This window comes from Geotrypetes seraphini, chromosome 7 (genome assembly GCF_902459505.1).
Source record: "Geotrypetes seraphini chromosome 7, aGeoSer1.1, whole genome shotgun sequence".
Lineage (NCBI taxonomy): Eukaryota > Metazoa > Chordata > Amphibia > Gymnophiona > Dermophiidae > Geotrypetes > Geotrypetes seraphini.
The window spans coordinates 38776860-38800014 of record NC_047090.1 but is presented as its reverse complement, the minus strand read 5'-3'; the positions used below and the strand labels follow the sequence as shown (position 1 = coordinate 38800014).

The 23155-nt window shown below is 40.9% G+C and overlaps 1 protein-coding gene across 3 annotated transcripts in view; it reads left to right on the top strand.

Moving 5' to 3' along the window:
* The window catches only part of OTOGL (otogelin like), a 197852-nt gene that overhangs the window by 20624 nt on the left and 154073 nt on the right, over window positions 1–23155 (top strand). For 2 of the 3 annotated variants that reach the window (XM_033952625.1, XM_033952624.1), the window contains exons 4-9: window positions 6113–6176; window positions 16508–16606; window positions 18455–18609; window positions 19266–19387; window positions 21370–21575; window positions 22912–23042. In XM_033952625.1, the coding sequence (XP_033808516.1) occupies window positions 6113–6176; window positions 16508–16606; window positions 18455–18609; window positions 19266–19387; window positions 21370–21575; window positions 22912–23042 (777 nt within the window). The remainder of the gene's footprint in view (window positions 1–6112; window positions 6177–16507; window positions 16607–18454; window positions 18610–19265; window positions 19388–21369; window positions 21576–22911; window positions 23043–23155) is intronic. The other variant, XM_033952626.1, reaches the window with a different exon arrangement.

Sequence of the window (23155 nt, the reverse complement as noted above, 5' to 3'; positions counted from 1 at the left end):
TGTTCAACATTTACGCTCCCAATGCAGACGATCCCTCTTTCTTTCATACGTTCCAAACGCTCTGCCACTCCTCACTAACCACTGATACCATTTTCGCAGGTGACTTCAACTTTCCTTTGGATCCTTTTATTGATCTGTTCATCGAACTGTCGCCAGCAAAACTTCGAGTTAGATCTACAGTCAAAACTTTAATGGATTCATTCGGCTGGTCTGATATTTGGAGAATATTACATCCAACAAACAAGGATTTCACCTACTACTCTGCACCTCATCAAACATACTCGAGAATTGACTATATTCTTGGATCTAAAGACATATTAAACATTGTCTCCTCATCGCGCATACACGACATCACTATTTCAGACCATGCGGCTGTCTCCTGCCACCTCAACTGGGCTACTTCTTCCTCATCAAGACAATGGAGATTCAATAACTTTCTTCTACACGATGACTCTTTTATCTCACATATCAAGGATGAATCTAAATCATTCTTCGACACTAACAATCTCTTCAGTTAAAGATTTCTCCACAGTATGGGAAACCTATAAGGCATGGCTTCGTGGAAAAGTCATTAGCTTACAGCCTTTCAATTAAAGCAAAAAAAAATCCAAAATTACACATTCTTGAACAGGACATCCATTCCTATGAATCGCAACTCTTCAACCACCATGATCCTGAGTTATATAAAAAACTGCAGCAACTCAAATTTCACTACAATGAACTCTTCAGTTCCATGGCTTCTGCTTCCTTATTTCGAAGATCAGCCACATATTATGCCTCTTCCAACAAATCGGGCCATCTCCTTGCTCTCTACCTGAAAGGCAAACGCTTAAAAAACCACATTACACACATTAAATCCAATTCCGGACACATCCATCATACAACCAAAGACATTTTAGAAGATTTTCGAACATTCTATGAAGACCTCTACGCCTCGGATTCTTCATCCTCCTCCCCATCTATTCAAGATTTTCTTCAATCACTTGCCTTACCGACTTTGACTGAACAACAACGGCATTCCTTGCAATCACCTATTCTCGCAGATGAAGTCACTCGTGCCATCTCATCCCTACCTTCAGCTAAAGCATCCTGGCCCTGATGGGATTTCTTCTGAATTCTACAAATCATTTCACCCCTCCTGTCTCCTCATCTACTCTCTTACTACCAGAATATCCAAGAAGCTCCGAAGACTCTACATAGATTTCTGAAGCGAATATCATAGTATTGCCAAAACCAAACAGAGATCCTGACTGTGTAAAGAACTATAGACCTATATCTCTTTTGAACCTGGACTACAAAATTTATGCTAAAATATTAGTTTTTCGTTTAGAAAAAATAATGTCTTGTCTGATACATAGAGACCAGGAGGGTTTTCTGAAAAGGTCGCTATGGCGGCAGACAACACTAGACTTTATGCCATGTACTCCACTCCTCTAAATCGTTCACCCAACCATCAGTTCTTGTCTCCCTAGACGCTGAAAAGGCGTTCGATAGAGTGGAGTGGAAATATCTATTTGCCGTCCTCTCTAGATTTGGTTTTCCCCGTCCCTTATACATATGATTTCCATACTTTACAACTCCCCCACTGCCAAAAATTATTGTTAATGATGAGATGTCTGCTTCATTTACTCTTCACAGAGGCACTCGTCAGGGGTGCCCCATGTCCCCACTCTTGTTTAATTTAGCTCTTGAACCCCTTCTTACGGCCATCCGCCTTTCCCCTGATATCAAAGGCATTCCATAGCATCAATAGAATTGAAAATCTCTGCATACGCAGATGATATCCTTTTATATCTTTCAGACCCCGAGCATTCACTTTCTGCATTAACGCGCTTAATATCAATCGTATTCATTAATATCAGGTTATAAAATCAACTGGGATAAATCCGAGATCATGCCCCTTCACGATTGTAGTCCCCTCCTCATACAAGCGACTCAACCTTTTACATGGGTCACTACTGGTATAAAATACCTTGGGTTATTATTTGATAAAGGATATTAGCTCGTCCCAACAATTGATCTCCTCCAAAATCCTCACACAGGTTCAAAGCTCTTTATCTTCCTGGTCCCCCTTGCACCTTTCTTGGTGGGGGCCGTTTAGATACTATAAAAATGATGGTGGTTCCCAAAATTACGTTACATCCTCAGCATGTTTCCTGTGCTATTCTCATCTTCTATATACAAACAAATTGAGAACCTACTCTTACGTTTCCTTTGAACGAAAAACCTCATAGAATCTCTCTCCAAAAATTGAAAGCTCCTCGTAACTCAGGTGGGGTTAACTTCCCAGATCTCCTTCTTTATCACAAAGCTTTTATATTAAGACAAGGTGCAGAATGGTTCTCTAATACCACATCTAACCGATATCCCTAACTGGCTCCGATTAGAACTTTCCCTCACTTATCCTTTTCCTTTACTCCGCCTCATAGGAACCCATAATTTTCCACATATCAAACTTAACCCTGTTCTATACACCACCCATAAGATATTAACAGCTCTTGACTCTTACTAGAAATTCCCTGGAATAAATCAGCTTTTTGCCCTCTTTGGTTTAATAAACTTATATTAATAGACAAGAAACCTTTCTCCTGCCCTCCTGGTTCCAGCATCATCACATATGGGATATGGGGTCAGTGTGTCATTCAGATAGATCATTGTTTACCTTTCAGGAAATGATGGCCTCCTTTTCCCTAACCGAACCTAACTTTCTCCGTTGGCTACAGATTAGGTCAGCTATTAAAAAATCAGGTATTATCTCTTCACTCTCCCTTACGTCACCTACTTTATATACTTACTCACAGAAATTTATAGCTCAGGGTCACACAGCTTCTCATTTCTATAAATTACTCAAAATCCTTCACGCCCAATCACCTGTCACCTATACAGTCAAAATGGGAGCAAGATATTGGATGGTCATATCAGATGAGACTTGGTCCTCTATCTTCACTTCTACATTCAAAACATCTAGATCAGCCTCTATTCTTCAGAATATGTTCTTCTTTCTTCACAGAGCACACTGGACTCCTATCAAATCCAACATGATAGATGCTTCATATTCTAAAAACTGCTGGTCATGTAAAAAAGAAGAAGGGTCTTGCACCACCTACATATATTCCTGCCCATTGATCCAAACATTCTGGCATGGCGGTTTGGAAAACAATCTGCTCAATTTTTAGCATAAACATTGCTCTTTCTTATCAAATGCTCCTTCTTAAGTCTTTCGCACTTAACCACTTAGTTTCTGAAAATGATCTATATCTACTTGACATGCTACTCACTCTCGCCCTAAAACTTCTTTTATCAACATGGAAAGATTTATCTAAGGCCTCCTATCCTCAATGGTGGAATTTAGTATGTTCAACATATAGAATGGAGGCTTATCTAGCTAAATCATTTAACAAGATGCCCCGTTTTCATTCAAGATGGAATCTGCTAAAAGAATACCTCTCCCTCAATAACAAATGACTACCATGTGTCTGATACACCCCCTTTTTGTTTTATTGTTCCCTCTTATTTGTTTACTCCAAGGATGATTCATTCTATATGCTAGCGGATAGTCATTGATGTTTTCTGAGATGTTTTCTTATGGTATTTATTTTAATGTTATTACTTAAGCATAACTTTTATGCTTGTTTCATTACAAACCATGATATTGTTATGTTCATCTCGTATACACTGGTTATTGTACTGCGATTTTCCTCTAGTTTGCATTTTATATACTTATAAAAATCTTCAATAAAAATACCTTGACAAAAAAAAAAAAAATTTCTATCCCGCTTATATATCATGCGGTTTACAATATCCACATTCATACATAAGTAAAGACGACAACTTTGTAAAGTTACGATGCCAACAAATCAAACGCACAAAATATTAAACACATCACCATCATTTCAAATTCAGTCTTCATGATTAAAAAAAAAAGCTCTTACAAATAGATGAGTCATTGCAGATGCCTAAGTTCTCTTGAGAATCATGCCTAAGGGTGCCTAAGGGTGCCTAAGGGTGAATTTTCGCTGGGAGAAAATCATTGAAGCAGTAGCTCATAATTAAAAAATAAATCCCCTGATGCAGCCGTAGGGGCGAAACAGGGCCTGTTGGATATAATTGAACAAATCTGAAATTGTTGAAGAAGCGGCATAATGGATACCGCTAAAACTGCAGCTGCAGTGATTTTGAGCTATTAGAAAGGCAACAAGATAAGTGTTTACTTCTCTATAAAAATATAAAAGTTAGTAAAAAGTACAAAAGCTAATAAAACGTTAAAAAGCTGAAAATATAAGAGCTAAGTGTAACGGTAAAATACAAGACCAAGGATGTATTTCTCTATGTCAATATTATTATTGGCATAGTTTGTTTCACAGGTTTTACCCTGGGAAACACTGAGGTCTTTACTGTTTTCACAAATGAAGAAGGTGTAGCACTGGATTTCTGATAGCATTATATGAATATCATTTAGTGTGGCTATTAAGGGTGCCTAAGGTCATCTCCGCCCCTAGTCACATCTGCTTTGACCTTAGGCACCGTTATGTTGCATACTCTAGGAGGCCCCTCTTGGTGCCTACTTTTTAAACGAGTTTTTGTTTTTAACAGCACTGTCAATTACCGCACTGATTAAAGCCGACTAATTAATTAATTGATTCAATTTTCCATACCGTTCTCCCCAGGGAGCTCAGAACGTGTTTACATGAATTTATATCAGGTACTCAAGCATGTCCCCTGTCTGTCCTATCTAATGTACCTGGGGCAATGGGGGATTAACCCCCTCTTCTGTTAAACCGCACTAGCGGTTTTAGCACGGGAGCCGCGCTGAATGGCCCGCGCTGCTCCCAACGCTCATTGAGTTTCTATGAGCGTCGGGAGCAACGCGGGCCATTCAGCGCAGCGCTCTGTGCTAAAACCGCTAGCACGGTTTAATGGAAGAGGCCCTATGTGACTTGTCCAGGGTTACAAGGAGCAGCATGGGTTTGAACCCGCAACCTCATGGGGCGGAGGCTGTAGCTTTATCCACTGCATCACTCTAGAAATCAAAATGTAGTAAAAGTGAGCTAAGTATAGGACAAGCAAGCCATTGTGATATCGCTGATGAGGTTGGCTCTTAGGCAATGAGGCATTATGGCATCACAATACGAACTTTGCTTATCAGAGGCTGAAACTTTTCACATTATTTATTTATTTATTCATTCAATTTTCTATACCGTTCTCCCAGGGGAGTTCAGAACAGTTTACATGAATTTATTCAGGTACTCGAGCATTATTTCTTGTCTGTCCTGGTGGGCTCACAATCTATCTAATGTATCTGGGGCAATGGGGGATTAATTGACTTGCCCAGGGTCACATCAAGGAGCCATATGGGTTTGAACCCACAAGCTAAGGGAGCTGAGACTGTAGCTTAACCACTGCGCCTCACCACTAGGCAGAAGTAGGGCACCTTCTACCACCTAACTCAGGGGTAGGGAACTCCAGTCCTCGAGAGCCGTATTCTAATCGGGGTTTATCAGATATTTCCCCAATGAAGATGCAATGAAAGCAAGTGCATACAAATAGATCTCATGCATATTCATTGGGGAAATCCTGAAAACCCGACTGGAATACGGCTCTCGAGGACCGGAGTTCTCTACCCCTGACCTAACTTATAGCGACGTTTACAGAATCAGGCCCTTAGTGTGGATATGCTGAAAACTCAGACCTGTTTGTCGTGTCGAGGTGGAAAATGACATATTCTTTCCTAAGGGACCTTCAGTCACAAGGGGGCACCCACTCAAACTCAGAGGAGGGAGATTTGGTGGTGACACCAGGAAGTATTTCTTTACAGAAAGGGTGGTGGATCACTGGAACAAACTACCGGTGCAGGTGATCAAGGCCACTAGCATGCTCGACTTTAAGACTAAATGGGATATCCACGTGGGATCTCTACGTGGGTCGAGCAGCACTCTGACTTAATGGGGTGGGACAGTGGAGTGGGCAGACTTGATGGGCTATAGCCCTTTTCTGCCGTCATCTTTCTATGTTTCTATGTTTCTATGTGACTCTGGTGGACTGGAATGCGCATATGGATGAAAGCAGAAAGATGTGTCTCTGAGGCATTAATATATATTTTTATTTCTGACAGAATTATGGGGCCCTTTACCCTGAACCTCAAGCGGCCTTCACTCAAGGTCATCTCTCAACTGGAGGTCAGTGCACTATGTTAGGAGTTGTGTATGTTTAGAATGCTTAAAAAAATGTTCCCCCCCTCCCCCCCCCCCACTTTTACAAAGCCGCGTTAGACTTTTTCATCACAGGGCCACGGCGGTATTAGCTCCGATGCTCATAGGAATTCTATGAACGTCGGAGCTAATTACTGCCATGGCTGGTGATAAAAAAAAAGCCTAAGTGCGGTTTCGGTAATGCGTTGTTAGTGCATACAAATTCAATTAAATGCATATTAACCGGGTACATTAATGTGGTGTACAACTGATCTTGAAACATGAACCAAAGAATGGGTCTTAGAGACATTGGAGCTTTGAGATTAAGTATCCAATTACTGCATCTCAATGGCCACGCATTTGGTCTTGGAGGATGAGATGTACAATGTCTGCATCTATGAGACAAACATGGTTTTTCCTGTTGCATAGAGCCTCTGGACCCCTGTTTGTTTAAAAAAAATTAGATAGCTACTAAGTCTGATAAATGCTGGCATTTGTCATCTTGAAGCAGGAACTTATAGACTATTTATTGTCCTATTGTCCATTTATTATGGGAATTTTGGAAATCAATTTGGAGTCAGTAAATTTGTTTATTAGAAAATCATGTGACATTAACATATGACACAGTATTATTTGGCATGGCAATGAGGCCAAGAGCCAAATATCCTCTAATAATAATAAACTATTGCTCATTTTGATATACAACAAATAACACATAATTGGAAAAGTTGGGATAGACTAAACTTCAGTTTTTGGTGGAATTCAGTATGCAATATTTATAAAATGGAAAGAACATTAGCCAGATTCAAAAAGGAAATTTTAATACATTCAAGATGTGTGGAGGCCATTATCAGAATATTGTAAAGAATATGTATATATTTTTCGGTTCATAGACAACCCCGCGAAAGACAAAGACGCGCGCTGACAACTGAGCGCAAGACGGAGGCGCGCGCCAAAGAAAATTACAGTTTTTAGGGGCTCCGACTGAAAAGGATTCTGGTCCCAATTCCTGCCCCATACTTTTTCTGTCTCTGTCATATGTAAGTCAGGTACCTGGGGACACATCTTAAAGACCAGAAATCGTCTTCCAAATATGGTCCGTCATTTTATTATGAGTTCACATCTTTTATACGAATCAGTTTGTCAGCATTTGACGGCATGTGACGTAAATACAAACCATATATGGAAAGTCACATGAAACTTTAAACACATCAGCATTTTTCCTAGCTAGAGATTGAAGTCCACAGGAGGGTCAGAAAAAGCCTTAACCATGCATAGCCCCTAATCTAAATCTGTCTGTAAAATACGGCTTAAACAAAACAATTGAATTCACTTCACTTTATCTCTGTTTAAACATTCATGTCAAAGAAAGAAAGATAAACATAGATGTCCTTGTACCATCTTCAAAGAAGGGAAAGATAAACAGGGCCTACCTTATGCATCTTTAAACAACATATGCCCTAAGGACACTTACTAAAGTTCTGATACGTGTCCGTTCAATTCCCCTCTTACGTCATGTAAATGACGTCACAAATACACAGCATGAGCTGGAAGGGGAGTGATACTCCTAGGTATGTCTCTCAAGGAGGGGTCCTTTTTAGGAGCTGTAATACGAATAACACAGTACATGAGCAGTCAAGACAAGAGTCAAATAATAAGAGATTATGCATTCAACTAAAATGCTGATCCCAAGAATTAGATAAATCAGAGTTACATTTGGACTCAGCAAAGAGGTCTGCTAATTTCTGAATGTCCATAGTAAGGACCTATATTGTCAGAAAGAAAAGTACAACAGCATAAAATACTGAGGAGAATTTAACAGAATTCATCAGCTAGAATCATATCTAGGGCCATATGATTTGAGAAACCATCTGAGAAGTGGGAGCCTAATTGATCAGTAATACCTTGCAAGGCGTCCCTAGAATAGTTCACAAAGCGTTGCTGATTATAATAATTTTAATTAATCCAATCAACATTCTTATTAATAGTAATAAAGGGAATAAGGAACTCAAACCCAGCCTTAACCTAAGCTCGGGCCTTAAAATTCATCTTGGACCCCTCATGGGGACCCCTATAGCATCTATGTATACATGTGATCAGATTTATATCAAGACAAATAAAAGGAGAAAAACCATGTGAATAGGAAGGTATGCCTTTCAGAAAAAATATGCAGGAGCATAGTAACCATAACTAAAGTGCACTGGCCTATCCACTATGCTGGGTAGCTTAACAGGGAGCCAAAAGTCTCCATAAAGCCAGTAAATATCAAATCTGATGCAGCACAATAGGGCATACCGATGAGCCAAGACAGAAATAATAACCTGGGGGTAAATTACCTAAAAAACTACTCTGTGGTCAGATTAGAAACATGACATGTGAAATTGCCCTATAGATGGTAACGGCAATATCAAGCTTTTTGTTGTCCTGGCAACAAAAGGTAATTTAGAACACTGCAGTGCACAGAGGGGATAAGTAAATAACCCAAAAAAGCATGGTGGGATACCAGGAGGGAGGTCCAGAGGTACGGTATCCTAGATGGGGTGTCTAGCTATGAGCACAATATGTAACAATTACTCTTAATATGTTGATCAGCAGTGAATTTCATCCATTCTAACCAAAGGTTACGTTCTGAAAACCCTACCTCAACAGCCACAATATCTTCAAAAGTGGGATTGGCAATAAGCCCATCATGTCAGTAAGTTTATTGAATGTAGGGGCCAGTGGGTTAGTATTTTTGGGGCCCCCACAAAATGGCGGGAGAAGATGAGTGGAGGTAGATAGATCCCGTAAGAAAACTGATGGGTCGGATAGCTAGACCCACCCTTATACCACATGTCCATAATGTACATACTCTTCATCAGTAGGTCTAGGGTTGTCAAAGAGTAAGAGAAAGCTTAATAATTTGTGCAGGAACACTTTTCCTATAACAGTGTCCAACCTTATGAAGGGTCATACAATGTAAGCAGTGATTTACCATTTTGGTCCACTGTTTTTCAGGGTATTTTCTAGTTTATAAAGCCCAGTCAGTATTAATATTCCACCCTACCACTCCCCAGAATGCACACTTATCCCCCCAACGTAAGTCAGTAACATATACATATATGTCCTTAGTTTTAGGAATCTCTGAGGACCAATGGCACAGCCTTGGGATATCAATATGATGAACAGTCCACAATGTCACAGGGAGAAGGTGGCAACTTGCACACTGCTGGAATTATACCAAAGGGTAGCATCGGTCTTTACTGGATTCCAAATTGAAGGACAAGCCTTTGCGAGGGAGTAGTCCAGCTTGAAGCGTCGTGTTCGCAAAGAGGTGTCGGGGTGGCTGTTTACAGCAAGGAGTGTCATTTACAGATGGGTATGGGCAGAAAGTGTCGTGGACCCAGAACTACATCATCCCTGTAGACCCAGGTTAGAAATGATCCATACAGGGAGAAAAACTAGCAGCAGCGGTGCCAGTAAGAGAATGATAAAGTTGGTAGAATGCTGCAATAGAAAATCAATCAGGTTGTTCCACTGGAGAGGTGAAATCTGCGCAGGGAAGACTTGCTTCTGGGGGTTTAGGTTAACCCTCTTCAAGCGACTTGCGTGGATCCAAACAGGAAACTCCTCAGTGAGTGCAGCGGGCCTGGTCACAGCAATCACAGTAGTGGGAAGGCCAAAGGGGAAATCCGTCTGCTTCCGATCCTTGGAAAGCTGCTGGACAATCACCAGGCTGGAAAAAATGGGTAGGAATCTGTGGAGAGAAAAGGATAAGTGCAAGACACGTTTCTTTGAACAAGCCCTAATATTTCAATTAGCTTTTAGACGTATTCCTCCTGTATCAAGGGAAAATCTACCCATGGGGCGGGGAAAGGTCATCCCGTGAGAATCTCAAAGGGAGAGCAGCCAGATGTCTGTGCATACAGAAAGAGATACTTGAAAAGAGATGCTTGGAAAGCATTCCAAATATCATTCAGCAGCTGTACTCCAATGTGATCCAAATAAGAGATAGAAAACAAGAGAAACCATGTTGCCTGTACTGAATGTGGCAACATGCAACAATACCAATTCATTCACTTAGCATAGCCATGGCAAAAGAGACAATACTCACTTGCTTAAGGTTCTTAATTGAACAATCCAAAAGGATATGTTTTTGTGTGCTGCATATAACTTATTATGCACCTCAGAGAGACCATACTGATGTACTGAATGTATTCAGAAATGTATGGATCATATGTAGGGAACACCACGAAATAAATGCTGTATAAAGTAAAACTTTTTCTTAAACATATAACCCCTGACTAAACTTCATTCAGAATATAAAAGCTATAAGTAAAAGAACATTGCGCAGTTAGGCTAGTAAGAAGTGGAAAAAGAGCTCTAGAAATGGCCAATATTATGTATCCTGGGGTACCCACTAAACTAAAACAAGTAGACATGACACAGACAAAACATAAAGTTTTTAAACGTGGAGCTATTTCTCCATCTGTCAAGTGTGCAGGGCTGAATTTAACTCTGCAAATAAACACATTGATATAAAAAAACCAAAACAACAAATAATGTATATCATAACCATCTCATATTTGGAAAAAGGCATAAAGCTAATGTCTCTTTGGAGCGTCTCTAATCTCTGCAGTGATAAAGAGGACCCGTGGGAAAACATTAGAAATATCTGTGCCAAAACGGATCTGGATGGCTATGTATAAATCCGGAAAAAACATTTAAATTAGCAACATCCTAATTTCAGCTAAAACAATAGAAAGGAATTGTATTTTCCAATTTATTTTCAATTCACAACCGTGCCAGCTGTAATTATTGAGCTATATATATCTGTACAAGGAGCAAAAGGTCAAGAATGAAAATATCACTAGCAAGAAGTTATACCATGATATTGGGCAATGAATAAGGGAGAGCTAACAGCTGGTATCCAGGGTTTCCCCTCTTTGCACCAAAGTCCGTCCAAAAGGGCGGCTTTGGGCACCTGCCAAACGCCAGGCATCAAATTCAGAGGAAGCTGTGAAAAAAGAGAGGAAGAGAATCCTGTTCACCCATGAGACCCAAAAGCCCATTTAAAAGAAGAGCTTGAACATCGTGAAGAGTGTGAAGGGTAATGAGGTGACCTAGGGTCAGAGAAGTAACCATCTCTACCACCATAGCACAAGCAGCCAGGGCTTTCTTGAACAGGAGTGACTATAAAAAAAAGGCAACAGAGCGTAATTTACCGCCATGTTCTCCCTTCATGGTGTTACAATAGTCCCAAACAAAGAGATAAAACATGTGGGCATAAGCAGGGAAACCCAGACTTGAGCTAGAAACCAAAGCACATCTTAAATGTCCAACATTTCATAAGTCCATCTGATAAGAGCAGTCATTTCAGAAACCAGGGTCTGTCTCAAATCTGGTCATAGAAGGAACAAGCAGAGATCCATTGGCGGCAGTGACCAATCATAGCAAGAAAAGTAAACATGTCTTTCTTGGTAGCTGGGCGGGGCAGACCCAGAACAGCAGCAATGCAGAAAGTGCAGATTTTCCTCTGACCATGAGACAGGACAAAACCCAGGGTATTTCACTTCAGACGTACACCAGTGCAGTTTATTTCGTGACACCTTGTGACCACACACAGACAACCATTATAAAAGATGCAAACTATCAATCGGACAGGTCTCCTGAATTATGGAACACAAAAAGTTGTACAAAATAAGAATAGGACCATGAGGGGCAGTGCATGACTTGTAGAATAGCCGAAGGACATTCCACACTAGGTATACTGTTGCTTAAAGGTGAAAGCAGCCTCACCAAAGGGACTAAAAATAAAACATTCTTTAGGAAAATGACAGAAAAAAATCATTGGCTGCCGATGGAATGGTGGAAGAAACATAAGTGCAATGAGAATTACCAAAACTCTAACATGCCCTAATAATGCCATCAGCTTTGACAACAAGAGCGATGGGCGTATTATAAGAAGAGATGGTGGTTTTGATAATGCCGGAGAAAAGTCAAGAGACAAACAGTGGAATCTCACCTTACTGCTTGATAAAACCAAGAATGAGTAACTTCAAAGAAGCACTATAGGGGGTCAGTGGAAGCCCAAACAGAGAAGTCTGGGGGAAGGGACAAAAACATTCATGCACAGACCCTGATAATGAAAGCAAAGAACAGATTAGCTTTGCTCTGCACAAGAAAGAAAACCTTTAAAACTGAATTTTTTCTTTTACTTGTTTCTTTTTTTTATGATCCAGCACAGAACACAAAGGAAGCAGACGCACAAAATTAGTCAGGATCAAAAGGAAGACAAGAAATAGTGCTTGTGTACAAACTACAAGGGGAAAGATCTTAGACTGATTCAAACAGCGCTTTCAATTCATTCCACATAACAGCATGTCCTACCTCAGTAGTAAACATTGGTGACACAGAAAGATGGGAGCTGAAGGAAAAATGTCATACACACACACAGCCGTAACAAGTCTCATTTGTCTAGGAGTAAGTGCCTTTATGACTCATTACAAAAACCCAATATAACAATGCAAAAATATTCGCTTATCTTACCTTATAAGCGAGGTACAGTAATAAGAGACAATAAAATCTTATACTCTATAAAAGTTTTTAACCTTACAAATGACAGAGTGGGGCAGGGGGTTCTATAAAATAATTTCTTTCTTTCCGAAAGAATGGCAGTTGCTTATATATTCATGAGGGGCGCTTACTGAAAGTACCCCGAGATTTTTCCCAAAAAACTCCATAATAGAACCACAAAGCTTGATACTTAAAATAAAGGGTGGGTTCCAGGTCACCACTACCAGTGAGTATCTAAATGAACAGAAAAAATTCAGAAATACTCACAAAATACCGGTGATATCATCTGCCCATCGCGGACAAGCCCCAACTGAAAAGGATTCTGGTCCAATTCCTGCCCCATACTTTCTCTGTCTCTGTCATATGTAAGTCAGGTACCTGGGGACCACATCTTAAAGACCAGAAATCGTCTTCCACAATATGTCCGTCTTTTATTATGAGTTTCACATCTTTTATACGAATCAGGTTTGTCAGCATGTGACGGCAGTGACGTAAATACAAAACCATATATGGAAAGTCACATGAAACTTTAAACACATCAGCATTTTTCCTAGCCTAGAGATTGAAGTCCACAGAGGGTCAGAAAAAGCCTTAACCAGCAGAGCCCCCTAATCTAAAATCTGTCTGTAAATACGGCCTTAACAAAACAATTGAATTCACTTCACTTATCTCTGTTAAAACATTCATGTCAAAGAAAGGAAAGATAAACATAGATGTCCTTGTACCATCTTCAAAGAAGGGAAAAGATAAACAGGGCCTCCCTTTGCATCTTTAAAACAACATATGCCTAAGTGACACTTACTAAAGTTCTGATACGTGTCCGTTCACCGACGGGGGTTTTTTGTTGGGCAGGGGCCCCCCCCTCAGTTTACTTAATAGAGATGGCGCCGGCGTTATGGGGGGTATGGGGGTGGTTGTAACCCTCCACATTTTACTGTAAACTTAACTTTTTTCCCTAAAAACAGGGAAAAAAGTGAAGTTTCAGTAAAATGTGGGGGGTTACAACCCCCCAAAGCCCCCCACAACATGGCGCGATCTCTATTAAGTAAAGTGGGGGGGGGGGGTTCCCCCCACACCCCCCATCGGAGCCTCTAAAAAACAGTAATTTTCTGCGGTGCGCGCCTCCGCCGCTGCGCTCAATTGTCTGCACGCGTCTTTTGTCCCCGACGTGCTTTTGACCTGACACCTATTTTTCTTCCCTGTTATAGCATAAATGAAAAATAGGGCGGGGGAGGGGGATTTTATTAGTGTGGACAATGATTTTATGAAATGTAAAATGTAGGGAGGGAGGGGGATAGATTTAATTTGATAAAGATTAATTGTAAATTATCAATATTGTTAATTTCAATATTGTTGTACTTGATGTAAATCGATTAGCACACCTTAGTAAAAGAGGACCTGAATGTGTAAGTCATCTAAAAAAAACCCTCACTTTAGCATTTTACGTTAGGAAAGTGGTATAAAAATATACAAAAATTGGTTAAAAAAACCAAAAGTCCAATTTTTCCATTTGGCTGGTGTAGAAATAGAGAATAAGATCTTTTGAAGGTAAAATAATAAATCCAGTAATGGTGTTTTACAAATTGGCTGCAATCCTCAAAATGGCTTGCTCACATCATTAAATCAAAAATTAATTAAAAAAACTCTATATAGTTTGTATTCTCTTACGGCTTCTTTTACAAAGCCGCGCGGCAACAGCCCCAAAGCCCTTTAAATCTCTACGGGCCTTGGGGCCGCTAGTGCGGCTTTGTAAAAGAGGCCGTTAGTTTTTCTCAATCCCCCCATAGCATTTGTGTCGTATAAAAAGCAAAAAAAATTGTCTAAAATTTCTGTAACACGCGTGTACTGTTCCTGTAGCTCGTTATTGATCCTGTAGCATGTAGATTCACTATAGCATGTGTGCTCTTAGTTTCCTCATAGCATGTAAGTTATTGATCCTTTTTTCCCCCTAATTGTGTTTATTAGCAATTGCAACAGGTAACATACAATCTGAAGTAATACAAATGGCAACAGTGCCAAACGGCAGGTTAACACAATGAGCGGAAAGCAAACCAGCAATACTAAAAAGAGACCATTAAACTCCTGGTCATATCCCCGTCACAATAGACATTTTTAAGTAATATCGAACCCCCAACCAAGCACATTCAGAAATATCCACAGCCAACCCTCCTCAAATCTCAACATACTCTCACCATGCATCCGTCTACTCATAACCTCCCCCCCACGCAACCATATATCTACCATGTGTTAAGCGTCGAAGGCCCCTAAAAGGGGTCAGTGATCGGGATCTATAGCAGCGGTGTTCCCAGGACACAAGAGCAGGATCTTCTGCCAGAGGGCTCGTATAACACCGGTGTGTGAGCGGCCCCGACTTAGGAGTCCGCTGTATTTCATATCGGCCCACCTCAGCCAATCGAGTAAGCCACTGAGGAAAAGTGGCTACCGTGTCAGACACCCAATGTTGTAACAGAAGCTTTTTCGCCACCAAGACAGCCATGTATATAACCTTCCGTATGTTATTGATCCTGAAGACTACTGTGTACGTATCCTTGTAACCCATTCATGACTCTTGAGGAGGACGGGCTATAAAACCTATCTAACTAAGTACCCTCTTTTACTAAGGCATGCTAGCCGATTTAGCACGTACTAAACACCAACGCGTCCATAGAATCTAATGGACGTGTTAGCATTTAGCGCGTGCTAAATCGGCTAGCTCGCCTTTGTAATAGGACCCCTAAATATTTGTTATGATATTAAGTCGACATGATCTCTTGTTCCTGGACCGAGTGCCAAAACAGAACATCAATTCTCTATTGGTCTTGTTTGATATCTTATGACCTTTGGTTCCCTTATCTTGGAATACTTACAGATTGGGCCTGATGAGGACTATCCAAAGGAAAAATGCAATCTCATAGACTGAGGCAAAGAGTGTTAATACAGGGAGGTTGAGGATCTCAGAAACTGGTTTGGACATAAGTAAATGGATCTCAAGGCCAAGACTTACAAGTTCCAAGTTTCAATCAATGATCCTAAAACCTCCCCCTCCTTCTATAATTGTAAAATTAATTCTTTATTATGCCTTTCTTTAAAATGCTTCCAATAGTGGATTGTTCTTCTTATATTTTATATAAATCGTAATTCACCCAGCAAAGAAACTGACTATCTTATCTTAAATAGATGCAAATGATCCAAAGCCCGACGGGACCCCTTTCGCCCTTTATATAGGCTTTCTCAAGGGTTCAATAAATGATGCTGCATCTATTTTTAGCTACGTCACTCCCTTGAGAAATTCCTATGAGCGTCGGAGCAGTTTGAAAACCAAAACTCTCGGTCCTGAAAAAGTGTGCGAATGATCTAGAGGAGCAGATGGTGTTTACAAAAAAATAGTTTTTTATGAAGCCAACTCTTTTGAAGTCCCTCGCTTAATAAGAACATAAGAATTGCCGCTGCTGGGTCAGACCAGTGGTCCATCGTGCCTAGCAATCCGCTCACGCGGCGGCCCTCTGATCAAAGACTGGCGCCCTAACTGAGACTAGCCCTACCTGTGTACGCTCTTGTTCACCAGGAACTTGTCTAAGTGTCTTGAATCCCTGGAGGGTGTTTTCCCCTATAACAGCCTCAGGAAGAGCTTTCCAGTTTTTCACCACTCTCTGGGTGAAGAAGAACTTCCTTACGTTCGTACGGAATTCTATCCCCTTTCAATTTTAGAGAGTGCCCTCTCGTTCTCCCTACCATTGTAACGAGTTGCTGGTTTGGCTTTTCAGCCTCATGCCATCGGACCTGCCTTAATGGAGCTGTGTGTGCGGAGGCTGGAAGATGCGACTGCGAGGCAATTCAGGCCAATGGAAACAGATGCCAAATTGGTAAGTCTGTAAAAGCAAAAGGGTTCCTGTTATTTGCAACCAAATTTACTTCCCAATAACTTTATAGAAAGCACAAAATGTTAATTCAACAAATTAGCTATTTGTAATGCCGTGCCTCAGAGACCGAGTCATCAAGCAAGATATTTATGCTCTTCTTCAGTCGGGATCTCAATCACTGGCAACTGGCATGTGCTAGCAGCACTAAATCATTTTTTATCACTTTTATTTTTTATCTTTTTCTTTTTGTGAATCGTTTTTGTTTTGTTTCTAATATATTTTTTTAATTAAAATCTTAGAAATATTCTGAGAAAATTGACCATTTAATATGATAGTGCATAAATTCAAAAAGCACTTATCTGAAGTTTCTGTCAGCACTGTTTAAAGCCCAATAAAGTTCTATAAAGTTATTGGGAAGTAAATTTGGTTGTACAATAGTTTGTGGATACTTCCCTAGTAATTGTAATTTCCTGTTATTTGCCCAAATACCTTTGTATATTTAAAGGGCCTGATTCTCTACAGTGCACGCAAATGTTAGGCAGCGATGGGTGTGCCACGGCCACCTAACTAGCCAATTGCAGAACATGTTAAGCAATTAAGTGCACTGTAAACGCACCTACCGTGTGCCTACCTTCAGCATACGAAGGCGCATAGCAATGCCTAAACATGTTTAAGGCAGGCAGAAGCGTGGTTTGCGCTGGAAGCTCCCTTACGCGCGCCTAAGCATCGCTATGCACTTCTGGATATGTGAGATAGGCGTCTGAAATGTAGGCCTGCCAAATGCTGGCCTACATTTCACGCGCCTATATAAAACTGTAGACACGATTCTACTAAGTACGACTAGCGGTTGATTGACAACTGTGCGCCTGCACGCCTACATTATAGGGGTGCTAAGGTGCACTATAAAGAATGGGCCCAAAGGGCCAAATTCTATAAATGGCGTCCCGACTGTAGGTGGCGATGGGCGTCCTACCACTGTCTAACCAGCCAATTTGGATGCATGTTTTTCTTAAAAAAAACAAACAAACCAAAAAACACCCCCGAAGCAGGTTGCCTACATTGTAGGTGTCTGTCATGGGTGCAGGGAGATGCGAAAGGACGTTTAAGCTCGACTAAGGCTGGGCATTTCAACCGGAAGTAGCCTTAGGTGAGCTTAAGCGGCCCTGCACCTAAGGGTTACCAAAGACTGAAACTTTCACACTAAGGGGAGAAGTTATCAACATAGGCCACTGTTAAGATGTGTTATTTTATCACTGTATGTGCTATTGAAGCACAGGTCTGAAGTTATGGAATGACCTATGTAGTTACTAATGACCGTAAAATAACATGTCTTAATGGTAGCCTACATTGATAACCAGGGCAGGATTAATTTGTCGAGGGCCCCTAGGCACACAAGTACACTGGGCCCCCCTGCCCCACCCCACCCCACCATGCGCCCAGGCGGAAACAGGAAGCTACGTCAGAGGGAAGCTTTGGGCAAGCAGCACCGCTTGCACAATTATAGTTCCCGTTGCCTTTCTTACCCGCGTTGCTTGCTTGTCTTACTTTCCATCGATGGGGGGTGCTGCATTGCCAATCGTGGGGGGGGGGGGGGGAACCTGCGTTGCCAATCGATGCTGGAGGGGCTCATCGCCGTTTGAAAAAAACAGTGTTGATGCCCTCCTTCATCGGGCCCCCCTGACCATTTCGGGCCCTAGGCACGTGCCTACTTGGCCTATTGGTTAATCCTGCCCTGTTGATAACTCTCCCCCACCACCTTTGTAAAATAAATAAAAGTCCAATTATTCTTGATTATCGTTACGCAGTGATGGAATCGCTGTGATTATTCGGTGTGTTTCTTATATCCCTTAGTACCTAACACTGGTAAGGACAGAGATGGAATTTGCAAAAGTTGGGGTCAGTACCACTTTGAAACCTTTGATGGCATCTACTATTACTTTCCTGGAACTTGTTCCTACATTTTTGCGAAGGACTGTAGCTCTCAGGTGCCTCAGTACACTGTCTGGGTAAGAGCAAAATACCTGTTTGTTTGCTGATTGAAATGCATTTTGGCCTAAATTCTATAGAAGGTTACCCAAAAGATCTGCACCCAAAAAAGTGATATTCTATAAGCTGTGCTTAAAGTTAAGCGCAGTTTACAGAATAGCACTTACGCCCAGAAACTGCGACAAAATTTAGGCGAGGCCGTTTGCACCAAGGAAAATGTGATGAAAATGCCTGTGCCAAAAGTTATGGCCAAAAGTTATGCCTCTACTCTATAATTGCGCATGTAACTTAAAATAATGCCCCCTATTTGCCCATGACCCACCAGTTTCCTCAACCCCTTTTTAAATTCACAAGTAAAATTTAGGTGCAGACCACTCTGCCTAAATTTTCAGGATAAATTATACTTTTTTGGCTGCAGTACTATGACTGTTCAAAAGATGGCTATAGTCTATTAATGTTATGGATGACACTGACACCTTGTGACCACTCTGAGTACTGAGCATCATAGGTCACCTTTACTGTTTTTCTTGTCATTCTGAGTACTGAAGCATATTTATCGTGTCATGAGAAATGCTCTATAATTCTTTCCTTGCTTGTAAAATTAAAAATTCCTATCAGACACAGCCTTAGACATGTTTAAAGTACAAAACCAATGAAGTTATATATTTTTATCTAGGTTCACAACAGTCGTCAATGTTCTGGCTCTGTGTATTCCTGCCGGCGGTCGATCAGCCTTTTCTTTTCCACTCAGGAGGAGATAATTATTTCTGGCCATGAAGTGATAAAGGGAGGCATGCGGTCAGTGGTTGCTAACTCACAAATCAACAAGTGGTTCAGATTCTGCAGTCCAAATATGCTGCATACACAGTTTAGCAATGTAGAGCCAGTAGCTGTTTATTTGAAATCCTTGAAAAGCATAGAAAACGACCTGATAACAAGTGGAAACAACAAGTCGAAAACACTTGACTACGGGTCCATCCGCTCGACATGTTTCGGCACATGGTGTCTGCTTCAGGGCAGAATTGAAAAGTGTCAATTGGACAAATAATCCACCTAAAAATGGAATACATATAGGGGGGGGGGGTGTAAGAATCTTCCTTTAAAAATCCCATTTTGGTTAAAAATATATATTCTAAGGTCAAGCAGCACACAGCACCACACAGAGAACCCCAAAAATATATAACACAAAGCCTTTTTCTAGGCAGTCGCCTATAACCCTTATAGGGTTGTGGGGTCTTCAGCCCCTAAAGCAAAAACTATAAGTAAATATAGAATCGTAATTTAGTAAGAATGCGTATTAAGCAGTACAATTAAAACACCATTATTGTTATGTTATCTTACAGCAATGGATGTTGGAACCTTGGATCATCTTGTTTCATTGTCCTCTGGCAAGAAATACGGAGTAAAATTCAATGTATATTGGAAGCTCGTATACCCTTTTCATATGACATGGTGATAGTGGGAGCACGTGCTTCTTCTGAAAACTTATTACCAGTTAACGAAGATAAATTGTTTCTAATATTGACTGGAGTGGCACTACAGTTGATAGTTAAAAATTGGAAGTGTGCCACTCTCTTGAATTTTCTTGGTGGGAAACGTGCCTAATTTAGCAGGAAGATCGGGGAATATGGCTTCCTTTGTTGATGTGTGGGGCCCTTTAGAGGACTTGGTTAAACAATATGTGTAAGGATAGATGACCTGCCAGACAAAGAGGGTTTCTTTTCTGGGGTGGGATGGTGGGGATGGGATGGGAGAGAGGGGTTGATAAAGTATTGTATACTGTGCGCATTTTTCTCATGATATAATTGGTGCTGGTTATACCACTGTTAAAGATTTATATGTCACTTTGCACCATTGTATGATATGAAGAGCTTAATAAAGTTTGAACTAAACTAAAATTGCCAAGCAAGCTGCTAACCCTAATTTCTAAATTAAAAGAACAACCATTAAAAAAAAATGCAACCTTATATTCCTAAGTGTAGTGAGCTAGGGATAATTTTAAATATCAGGTTCTTCAAGTCAAGATTAATTTTTACCTCCACAGTTGTTCTGATATGCAAATTTCTTGTGCAGGTGACTTGAGATCCCTGCCCGAAATTACAGGCCCTTCTTTGGGTGACTTTTATACAGAATCTTGCAGATCATGAGCACAAAAGGCTTAAAACAATGCTGACTACACTTCTCCCTCCATATTCGCGGTGATAGGGGATTAACAGACCCGTGAGTACAGAAAAACCGCGAGTAACTTTTTCATATGTTTGGGGTTTTCTATTAAAAACCATCATGAATATGGTGAAACCACGAGTAACATGATGGGAGACCTGGCCTGATCCTGAAGGAGAGGCAAAACATGGTGAAGAAAGTGCTGGGAATCAGCAATTTTTCTCTGTGCACGCTGGGAATCGGCACTTGAAAACACACGTCAAAATTTTTATCTGCACTGATGGATGATGATGTGATTTGGGGGGGGGGGGGGTGGGAAGGTGGAGGGGAGGAGCCAGCAAGCTAAAAACCATGAATAATCAAAATTGCGAGTGCAGAAACCGCGAATACGGAGGGAGAAGTGTAGTACAAATGTTTTAGTTTGACACCAATTTGTACTGAATAGAGTGGAAAAATGCAAATTCGGAAGGAAAAGACTCATAACTTTTGCCAAGTGCCTCGAGTCTTCTCCCTACAGAGAGAAAACAATGAATTCTAAATGTTCCTCTTTATTTGATGCTTGTAAATAAAACTGGTTTGTTGATTTTTTTTTTTTTTCTTCTGTTTCCTTACTCAAGGCTAATCTTGCCTCAGACAATAGGAAACGTTTTTATTGAGCGACTGGCTGATTACATTCTGGTAAAGACTACCTTTGGCTTTTCCCTTGCTTGGGATGGAAACTCTGGCGTTTATATTAAACTAACAGAGGAGTTTAAAGGGAAGCCCTGTGGCTTGTGTGGAAACTTTAATGGCGACAGATCTGATGACCTGATAGCGCAGCACAGTAAGTTAAGTGTGACGGGATAAAGCTGGCTACCTCCTCTGGATCTTTAAGGCACAGCCATTGGCAGTCTTGGGTGTAAATTAGAAACATAGAAACATGATGGCAGATGAAGGCCAAATGGCCCATCTAGTCTGTCCATCCACAGTAACCGTTATCTCTTTCTCTCTCCGAAAGATCCCACGTGCCTATCCCAGGCCCCTTTGAATTCAAACATAGTCTCTGTCTCCACCACCTCTTCTGGGAGACTGTTCCATGCATCTACCACCCTTTCTGTAAAAAAGTATTTCCTTAGATTACTCCGGTGGTGGAGACAGAGACGTTGTCTGAATTCAAATTCACTGTCTATCAAATGTCTCTTCTCTCAGGACTTTGATAAACTTGAAGTTGTAGCAGTTTACATAAGTATTGCCATACTGGGACGGACCGATGGTTCATCAAGCCCAGTATCCTGTTTCCAAAAGTGGCCAATCCAGGTCACATGTATCTGGCAAGATCCCAAAAGAGTACAACTGATATTATCCTTACATGTCGGTATTGGACAGTCCTGCATGGTCTCGGCTCCATATATGGTGATTCGGTGTAGGATGGGCTGGGGAGGACATCAATGTGAACTCCACTAATATGGAACAGGAGGATGTTACTGGCCAGACTTTACGGTAGATATCCTGCAAACAATGGGATGGTTGGACAGGCTGGAGTGAGCTTGGATGGCAACTTTAGCACTTGGAACCTAGGACAATGCCAGACTTTACAGTCTACGGCCCAGAAATATCAAAGAAGAGACATGTTAATCTAATTGTGTATGTTTTAATGGGTATAACTTATAGGCAGACTGGATGGACCATTCGGGTCTTTGACGCCATTTACTATGTTACCTGGCAGAAACCCAAAGAGTAGCAACATTCCAGAGCTGAGATTGTGATGTCATAATGCCTCATTCCACCAATGCTTAAGAGCCAAACTCATCAGTGATGTCACAGTGGCTTGACTAGGCGGCAAGTTCAGCACTTGGAACCTAGGACAATGCCAGACTTTAGTGTCTATGGCCTAGAAATATCAAAGAAGAGACAAGTTAATCTAATCGTGTATTTTTTAATGGGTATAACTTATGGGCAGACTGGATGGACCGTTCGGGTCGTTATCTGCCATCATGTACTATGTTACTAAATGAGCAGTGGATTTTTTTTTTTTTAAAGTCCATTTTAATAATGGTTTATGAACTTTTCTTTTGAATTGGTAGAGAAATACTGGAATTCTGAGTATGGTGTTTATTGGTGATTTGTATCTACTCAGATTGTGGAATATATGCATGTGTGTTGTTTTTTTTTTTATGAAGCAGACAAGCACAGTGAAGACATTGCTGCATTTGCAAACAGCTGGTCTATAGAAACTCCAGATGAATTACGATGCGTCGCCACCGCTGTGGATTTCCCTAGTCCGTGCTTAAATCAAGAACTGTCCCATGAGGTAGGTTGATTTTGTCGTTTATTTAACTTATTTATGTAAAACACTTGTAGCCCGCATATCAACCATCCATGCGGATAACAACGATACATACATAATTAAACAGAACATAGCAG